Below are 10,000 nucleotides of genomic sequence, written 5' to 3' on the forward strand. Positions count from 1 at the left end.
ATGAATCTCATCTACTCTGATCTTCAATATCTCTGTGTTTAAGATCTCATACCACATGAACCTCATCTACTCTGATCTTCAATATCTCTGTGTTTAAGATCTCATACCACATGAACCTCATCTACTCTGATCTTCAATATCTCTGTGTTTAAGATCTCATACCACATGAACCTCATCTACTCTGATCTTCAATATCTCTGTGTTAAAGCGTGACCCCCCTCACCTCTTCTCAAAGCTGTCATCGCTCATGGCATCCTCAACAGCACACATCTTCTTGTAGTAGTCAATCTCATCAGTGATCTTCTTATCAACCTCACTGCCTGCCAGCTGGAGACAGAACCGTTCATACAGTTGGCATGATGCCACATGATGAGGCAGAGGCCATTATTACGGTCTAAAAATACTAGGAATTCAGTGCTAGCCTGCTGAGTTCAAGCCAACAACCATCAACTATTAGCTCAGGGGAGCTAACGCAAGTATTCAGGTCAAGGCAATCATCACACTGTAACTAGCTAGGTTACACATCACAGACTGATATATAGTATAACTAGCTAGGTTACACATCACAGACTGATATATAGTGTAACTAGCTAGGTTACACATCATCACAGACTGATATATAGTGTAGCTAGCTAGGTTACACATCATCACAGACTGATATATAGTGTAACTAGCTAGGTTACACATCACAGACTGATATATAGTGTAACTAGCTAGGCTACACATCATCACAGACTGATATATAGTGTAACTAGCTAGGTTACACATCACAGACTGATATATAGTGTAACTAGCTAGGTTACACATCATCACAGACTGATATATAGTGTAACTAGCTAGGTTACACATCACAGACTGATATATAGTGTAACTAGCTAGGTTACACATCACAGACTGATATATAGTGTAACTAGCTAGGTTACACATCACAGACTGATATATAGTATAACTAGCTAGGTTACACATCATCACAGACTGATATATAGTGTAACTAGCTAGGTTACACATCATCACAGACTGATATATAGTGTAACTAGCTAGGTTACACATCATCACAGACTGATATATAGTGTAACTAGCTAGGTTACACATCATCACAGACTGATATATAGTGTAACTAGCTAGGTTACACATCACAGACTGATATATAGTGTAACTAGCTAGGTTACACATCATCACAGACTGATATATAGTGTAACTAGCTAGGTTACACATCATCACAGACTGATATATAGTGTAACTAGCTAGGTTACACATCATCACAGACTGATATATAGTGTAACTAGCTAGGTTACACATCATCACAGACTGATATATAGTGTAACTAGCTAGGTTACACATCATCACAGACTGATATATAGTGTAACTAGCTAGGTTACACATCATCACAGACTGATATATAGTGTAACTAGCTAGGTTACACATCATCACAGACTGATATATAGTGTAACTAGCTAGGTTACACATCATCACAGACTGATATATAGTGTAACTAGCTAGGTTACACATCATCACAGACTGATATATAGTGTAACTAGCTAGGTTACACATCACAGACTGATATATAGTGTAACTAGCTAGGTTACACATCACAGACTGATATATAGTGTAACTAGCTAGGTTACACATCACAGACTGATATATAGTATAACTAGCTAGGTTACACATCACAGACTGATATATAGTGTAACTAGCTAGGTTACACATCACAGACTGATATATAGTGTAACTAGCTAGGTTACACATCACAGACTGATATATAGTGTAACTAGCTAGGTTACACATCATCACAGACTGATATATAGTGTAACTAGCTAGGTTACACATCATCACAGACTGATATATAGTGTAACTAGCTAGGTTACACATCATCACAGACTGATATATAGTGTAGCTAGCTAGGTTACACATAATCACAGACTGATATATAGTGTAGCTAGCTAGGTTACACATCACAGACTGATATATAGTGTAACTAGCTAGGTTACACATCATCACAGACTGATATATAGTGTAACTAGCTAGGTTACACATCATCACAGACTGATATATAGTGTAACTAGCTAGGTTACACATCACAGACTGATATATAGTGTAGCTAGCTAGGTTACACATCACAGACTGATATATAGTGTAACTAGCTAGGTTACACATCACAGACTGATATATAGTGTAACTAGCTAGGTTACACATCACAGACTGATATATAGTGTAACTAGCTAGGTTACACATCACAGACTGATATATAGTGTAACTAGCTAGGTTACACATCACAGACTGATATATAGTGTAACTAGCTAGGTTACACATCACAGACTGATATATAGTGTAACTAGCTAGGTTACACATCACAGACTGATATATAGTGTAACTAGCTAGGTTACACATCATCACAGACTGATATATAGTGTAGCTAGCTAGGTTAAACATCATCACAGACTGATACATAGTGTAACTAGCTAGGTTACACATCACAGACTGATATATAGTGTAACTAGCTACGTTACACATCACAGGCTGATATATAGTGTAACTAGCCAGGTTACACATCACAGACTGATATATAGTGTAACTAGCTACGTTACACATCACAGACTGATATATAGTGTAACTAGCTAGGTTACACATCACAGACTGATATATAGTGTAACTAGCTAGGTTACACATCACAGACTGATATATAGTGTAACTAGCTAGGTTACACATCACAGACTGATATATAGTGTAACTAGCTAGGTTACACATCACAGACTGATATATAGTGTAACTAGCTAGGTTACACATCACAGACTGATATATAGTGTAACTAGCTAGGTTACACATCATCACAGACTGATATATAGTGTAACTAGCTAGGTTACACATCACAGACTGATATATAGTGTAACTAGCTAGGTTACACATCACAGACTGATATATAATGTAACTAGCTAGGTTACACATCACAGACTGATATATAGTGTAACTAGCTAGGTTACACATCACAGACTGATATATAGTGTAACTAGCTAGGTTACACATCACAGACTGATATATAGTGTAACTAGCTAGGTTACACATCATCACAGACTGATATATAGTGTAACTAGCTAGGTTACACATCACAGACTGATATATAGTGTAACTAGCTAGGTTACACATCACAGACTGATATATAATGTAACTAGCTAGGTTACACATCACAGACTGATATATAGTGTAACTAGCTAGGTTACACATCACAGACTGATATATAGTGTAACTAGCTAGGTTACACATCACAGACTGATATATAGTGTAACTAGCTAGGTTACACATCATCACAGACTGATATATAGTGTAACTAGCTAGGTTACACATCACAGACTGATATATAGTGTAACTAGCTAGGTTACACATCATCACAGACTGATATATAGTGTAACTAGCTAGGTTACACATCATCACAGACTGATATATAGTGTAACTAGCTAGGTTACACATCACAGACTGATATATAGTGTAACTAGCTAGGTTACACATCATCACAGACTGATATATAGTGTAACTAGCTAGGTTACACATCATCACAAACTGATATATAATGTAACTAGCCAGGTCTTCTGATAAGAGAAGTTAAGATAAGACATGATCAACTTTGTTGTCCCCAAAGGGGAACTTGTCTCGGGTTGGGGTTAGTATGGACATAACACATGGGTAATACATACAGAGGTTTTGACACACTCTGCGTGGTCCTCCTTGTCGCAGCACTGGAGCAAGGCCTGCTCAGCCACCTTGGCAAACCTCAGGATCACCTGTTGGGACGACTCAGGGTGACGCACTGAGATCTCATAGACCAACCTGCCAATCAGGACCATATACAGAGAGTCAGTAGTCAGACGGCCAATCAGGACAGACCGTACACAGTCGTTTAGCCAATAGCAACACCCCATACAAAGTCAGAATTGTGTGTGTATAGGCAGCTTTTCCAGATGTGTGTGTGTCTGCATGTACGTATGTATGTGCGTAAATACATACTTCCCCATGGCCACATCCGGGGTCTTGGTAAAGGTCTGGCAGACTGCTGCTATGTCAGCGTGAACGTCGTAGTGCTCAGACAGACCGTCTGGCTTACCGTCTGGCTTCATGGCCTCAACACATGACCCCCTGTGTACGGCATCCTCCTTACAGCATGCAGACAGACCCGCCGCGCGAGACAACACACTCTCATCAGCACACACCTCATCCACCAGGGTCTTCTGTTTGGGGGGTACACACACACAGGCAGGAAGAGTCAGGGACACAAGTACATGTATATGCAGACACACACACACACACACACACACACACACACACACACACACACACACACACACACACACACACACACACACACACACACACACACACACACACACACACACACACACACACACACACACACACACACACACACACACACACACACACACACACACACACACCCAATGGAAAGAGGCTGAGAGTTGAGAGGCTGAGAGGTGAGAGAGTGAGAGGCTGAGAGGTGAGAGGTGAGAGGTGAGAGAGTGAGAGAGTGAGGATGAGAGGTGAGAGGCTGAGAGGTGAGAAGGTGAGAGGCTGAGAGGTGAGAAGGTGAGAGGCTGAGAGGTGAGAGAGTGAGAGGCTGAGAGGTGAGAGAGTGAGAGGCTGAGAGGTGAGAGGTGAGAGGTGAGAGAGTGAGAGAGTGAGAGGATGAGAGGTGAGAAGGTGAGAGGCTGGGCGGCTGAGAGGTGAGAGATGAGAGGTTGAGAGGTGAGAGGCTAAGAGGTGAGAGGCTAAGAAGTGAGATGTTGAGAAGTGAGAGGTGAGAGGCTGAGAGGCTGAGAGGTGAGAGATGAGAGGCTAAGAGGTGAGAGGTGAAAGGGTAAGAGGCTGAGAGGTGAGAGAGTAAGAGGTGAGAGAGTGAGAGGTTGAGAGGTGAGAGACTAAGAGGTGAGAGAGTGAGAGGTTGAGAGGTGAGAGACTAAGAGGTGAGAGGTGAGAGGCTGAGAGGCTGAGAGGTGAGAGGTGAGAGAGTGAGAGGGTAAGAGGCTGAGAGAGTGAGAGGCTGAGAGGTGAGAGACTAAGAGGTGAGAGGTGAGAGGCTGAGAGGCTGAGAGGTGAGAGGTGAAAGGGTAAGAGGCTGAGAGAGTGAGAGGTTGAGAGGTGAGAGACTAAGAGGTGAGAGAGTGAGCGGTTGAGAGGTGAGAGACAGAGCATGGAAGTTTAAAAGGTAAACAGAGAGGAAATGAATGAGTGTTAAAAGAGAGGAGGAACTAAAAGAGAAATCCACCAATAAAAAGAGAGGAATAGAGAGAAGACAGTTTACCCTCTCCTTCATGCATGTGACCATGTCTCCGCTGCAGCAGGGGGCAACAGTCGCTACGATCTTGTCTACCATGCCTCCCATCTCCTGGAAAGAGGCCTGAGGCATCTTCTGACTGTACTGGATCAGCTTCCTGTTAGAACAAACAGACACACACATCAACCAATGGGATTGGCCCAAGGGCGGGCTCTCCTGGCTCTCAGCCAATTAGAACCATAGAGTTTTAGATTGACGTGTCCTACTTGGCCTTGACAACGCGGTCTCCGTATTTCTTGTGGACGATGCACAGGGACTTGAGTTCAGCCACGCGTTTCGAGACGGCGTGTTGGAAAGTAGCTTTCTGGAAAAGAGAGAGAGAGAATGTTTACGTTGGCTATGTAAGTGCTTTATCTGTCCATGCCAATAAATATTATTGAAATGAATTGAGAGAGACTGCATACAAAATGGCACCCTATTCTCTCATAGGCTTCTAGTCAAAAGTAGTGTACTGTATAGAAAATAGGGTGCGATCTGAGACGCCTCCTGACCTTGGTGTCGAAGCAGGTCTGGGCCTCAGCCTCTCCACAACAGGTAGTCAGAACCCCTCCATAACCTTTGGCGATAGCCAGGATCACATGTGGGGGGAGCATCGGGTGGCTCTTGGAGAACTTGAAGATGAACCTGAAACACACGCGTGCGCACACACACACACACAAACTCAGTAAATTCCAGTAAAACACTCCATATAGCTCAGCGGCCTAACACAGTATTTTAGCTGCGGTGGTCTCAAGTCGATGTCTCTAGTCGATGTCTCTAGTCTCTATTCGATGGTGTGGTCTCTAGTCGATGGTGGGGTCTCTAGTCGATGGTGTGGTCTCTAGTCGATGGTGTGGTCTCTATTCGATGGTGTGGTCTCTAGTCGATGGTGTGGTCTCTAGTCAATGGTGTGGTCTCTAGTCGATGGTGTGGTCTCTAGTCGATGGTGTGGTCTCTAGTCGATGGTGTGGTCTCTAGTCGATGGTGGGGTCTCTATTCGATGGTGTGGTCTCTAGTCGATGGTGTGGTCTCTAGTCGATGGTGTAGTCTCTAGTCAATGGTGTGGTCTCTAGTCGATGGTGTGGTCTCTAGTCGATGGTGTGGTCTCTAGTCGATGGTGTGGTCTCTAGTCGATGGTGGGGTCTCTATTCGATGGTGTGGTCTCTAGTCGATGGTGGGGTCTCTAGTCGATGGTGTAGTCTCTAGTCAATGGTGTGGTCTCTAGTCGATGGTGTGGTCTCAAGTCGATGGTGGGGTCTCTATTCGATGGTGTGGTCTCTAGTCGATGGTGTGGTCTCTAGTCGATGGTGGTGTCTCTAGTCGACGGTGTGGTCTCTAGTCGATGGTGGGGTCTCTAGTCGATGGTGGGGTCTCTAGTCGATGGTGGGGTCTCTAGTCGATGGTGTGGTCTCTAGTCGATGGTTGGGTCTCTAGTCGATGGTGTGGTCTCTAGTCGATGGTGTGGTCTCTAGTCGATGGTGTGGTCTCTAGTCGATGGTGTGGTCTCTAGTCGATGGTGTGGTCTCTAGTCGATGGTGTTGTCTCTAGTCGATGGTGGGGTCTCTAGTCGATGGTGTGGTCTCTAGTCGATGGTGTAGTCTCTAGTCGATGGTGTGGTCTCTAGTCGATGGTGGGGTCTCTAGTCGATGGTGTGGTCTCTAGTCGATGGTGTAGTCTCTAGTCGATGGTGTGGTCTCTAGTCGATGGTGTGGTCTCTAGTCGATGGTGTAGTCTCTAGTCGATGGTGTGGTCTCTAGTCGATGGTGGGGTCTCTAGTCGATGGTGTGGTCTCTAGTCGATGGTGGGGTCTCTAGTCGATGGTGTGGTCTCTAGTCGATGGTGGGGTCTCTAGTCGAAGGTGTGGTCTCTAGTCGATGGTGTGGTCTCTAGTCGATGGTGTGGTTTTTAGTCGATGGTGGGGTCTCTAGTCGAAGGTGTGGTCTCTAGTCGAAGGTGTGGTCTCTAGTCGAAGGTGTGGTCTCTAGTCGATGGTGTGGTCTCTAGTCGACGGTGTGGTCTCTATTCGATGGTGTGGTCTCTATTCGATGGTGTGGTCTCTAGTCGACGGTGTGGTCTCTATTCGACGGTGTGGTCTCTATTCGATGGTGTGGTCTCTAGTCGATGGTGGGGTCTCTAGTCGATGGTGTGGTCTCTATTCGATGGTGTGGTCTCTAGTCGATGGTGTGGTCTCTAGTCGATGGTGTGGTCTCTAGTCGATGGTGGTGTCTCTATTCGATGGTGTGGTCTCTAGTCGATGGTGTGGTCTCTAGTCGATGGTGGTGTCTCTATTCGATGGTGTGGTCTCTAGTCGACGGTGTGGTCTCTAGTCGATGGTGGGGTCTCTAGTCGATGGTGTGGTCTCTAGTCAATGGTGTGGTCTCTATTCGATGGTGGGGTCTCTAGTCGATGGTGGGGTCTCTATTCGATGGTGTGGTCTCTAGTCGATGGTGTGGTCTCTAGTCGATGGTGGGGTCTCTAGTCGATGGTGGGGTCTCTAGTCGATGGTGTAGTCTCTAGTCGATGTCTCTAGTCGACGGTGTGGTCTCTAGTCGATGGTGTGGTCTCTAGTCGATGGTGTGGTCTCTAGTCGATGTCTCTAGTCGACGGTGTGGTCTCTAGTCGATGGTGTGGTCTCTAGTCGATGGTGTGGTCTCTAGTCGATGGTGTGGTCTCTAGTCGATGGTGTGGTCTCTAGTCGATGGTGTGGTCTCTAGTCGATGGTGTGGTCTCTAGTCGATGGTGTGGTCTCTAGTCGATGGTGGGGTCTCTAGTCGATGGTGTAGTCTCTAGTCAATGGTGTGGTCTCTAGTCGATGGTGTGGTCTCAAGTCGATGTCTCTAGTCGATGGTGGGGTCTCTAGTCGATGGTGTGGTCTCTAGTCGATGGTGTGGTCTCTAGTCGATGGTGGTGTCTCTATTCGATGGTGTGGTCTCTAGTCGACGGTGTGGTCTCTAGTCGATGGTGTGGTCTCTAGTCGATGGTGTGGTCTCTAGTCGATGGTGTGGTCTCTAGTCGATGGTGTGGTCTCTAGTCGATGGTGTGGTCTCTAGTCGATGGTGTGGTCTCTAGTCGATGGTGGGGTCTCTAGTCGATGGTGTGGTCTCTAGTCGATGGTGTGGTCTCTAGTCGATGGTTGGGTCTCTATTCGATGGTGTGGTCTCTAGTCGATGGTGGGGTCTCTAGTCGATGGTGTGGTCTCTAGTCAATGGTGTGGTCTCTAGTCGATGGTGGGGTCTCTAGTCGATGGTGTGGTCTCTAGTCGATGGTGTGGTCTCTAGTCGATGGTGTGGTCTCTAGTCGATGGTGTGGTCTCTAGTCGATGGTGTGGTCTCTAGTCGATGGTGTGGTCTCTAGTCGATGTCTTTAGTCGATGGTGTGGTCTCTAGTCGATGGTGTGGTCTCTAGTCGACGGTGTGGTCTCTAGTCAATGGTGTGGTCTCTAGTCGACGGTGTGGTCTCTAGTCGATGGTGTGGTCTCTAGTCGACGGTGTGGTCTCTAGTCAATGGTGTGGTCTCTAGTCGACGGTGTGGTCTCTAGTCAATGGTGTGGTCTCTAGTCGATGGTGTGGTCTCTAGTCGACGGTGTGGTCTCTAGTCGATGGTGTGGTCTCTAGTCGATGGTGTGGTCTCTAGTCGATGGTGGGGTCTCTAGTCGATGGTGTGGTCTCTAGTCGACGGTGTGGTCTCTAGTCGATGGTGTGGTCTCTAGTCGACGGTGTGGTCTCTAGTCGACGGTGTGGTCTCTAGTCGATGGTGTGGTCTCTAGTCGACGGTGTGGTCTCTAGTCGACGGTGTGGTCTCTAGTCGACGGTGTGAAAACTTACCTCCCAACAAAAGCCTTGTGGTCCTTCTTGAAGTCTTCACATTGGTCTGCAGCGGGCAGCTCAGCTTTGATGGACAGGTCCCGAGGAATCTACAATCAATCAACCACTCAATCAATCAGTCAAATGTATCCATAAAGCCTTTTTTACTTCCAGTAGCCCGGTCTACACCCCAATGAGCAAGCAGAAGCAACCTAGTTAGGAACCTGTCTCAGAGGGAGGGGTGCTCCATTCTACCTGTCTCAGAGGGAGGGGTGCTCCATTCTACCTGTCTCAGAGGGAGGGGTGCTCCATTCTACCTGTCTCAGAGGGAGGGGTGCTCCATTCTACCTGTCTCAGAGGGAGGGGTGCTCCATTCTACCTGTCTCAGAGGGAGGGGTGCTCCATTTCACCTGTCTCAGAGGGAGGGGTGCTCCATTCTACCTGTCTCAGAGGGAGGGGTGCTCCATTCTACCTGTCTCAGAGGGAGGGGTGCTCCATTCTACCTGTCTCAGAGGGAGGGGTGCTCCATTCTACCTGTCTCAGAGGGAGGGGTGCTCCATTCTACCTGTCTCAGAGGGAGGGGTGCTCCATTCTACCTGTCTCAGAGGGAGGGGTGCTCCATTCTACCTGTCTCAGAGGGAGGGGTGCTCCATTCTACCTGTCTCAGAGGGAGGGGTGCTCCATTCTACCTGTCTCAGAGGGAGGGGTGCTCCATTCTACCTGTCTCAGAGGGAGGGGTGCTCCATTCTACCTGTCTCAGAGGGAGGGGTGCTCCATTCTACCTGTCTCAGAGGGAGGGGTGCTCCATTCTACCTTGGCCTTGTGGTCCACGAAGCAGTGTGTCCTCTCAGCGGCAGTCTTCTCACAGCACATCTTCAGA

At 46.7% G+C, this 10,000-nt stretch overlaps 1 protein-coding gene across 1 annotated transcript in view; it reads right to left on the reverse strand.

Annotated features, from left to right (window-relative positions):
* The window catches only part of LOC139571550 (albumin 2), a 22,904-nt gene that overhangs the window by 4,406 nt on the left and 8,498 nt on the right, over window positions 1-10,000 (reverse strand). Inside the window, exons 3-10 of the mRNA XM_071394535.1 lie at window positions 9,934-10,000; window positions 9,142-9,230; window positions 5,830-5,962; window positions 5,545-5,642; window positions 5,306-5,435; window positions 3,997-4,217; window positions 3,687-3,819; window positions 224-327 (exon numbers count right to left, since the gene is read on the reverse strand). The exon at window positions 9,934-10,000 is cut by the window's right edge and continues 56 nt beyond it. Of these exons, the coding sequence (XP_071250636.1) occupies window positions 224-327; window positions 3,687-3,819; window positions 3,997-4,217; window positions 5,306-5,435; window positions 5,545-5,642; window positions 5,830-5,962; window positions 9,142-9,230; window positions 9,934-10,000 (975 nt within the window). The remainder of the gene's footprint in view (window positions 1-223; window positions 328-3,686; window positions 3,820-3,996; window positions 4,218-5,305; window positions 5,436-5,544; window positions 5,643-5,829; window positions 5,963-9,141; window positions 9,231-9,933) is intronic.

This window comes from Salvelinus alpinus, chromosome 3 (assembly GCF_045679555.1).
Source record: "Salvelinus alpinus chromosome 3, SLU_Salpinus.1, whole genome shotgun sequence".
NCBI classification, from domain to species: domain Eukaryota; kingdom Metazoa; phylum Chordata; class Actinopteri; order Salmoniformes; family Salmonidae; genus Salvelinus; species Salvelinus alpinus.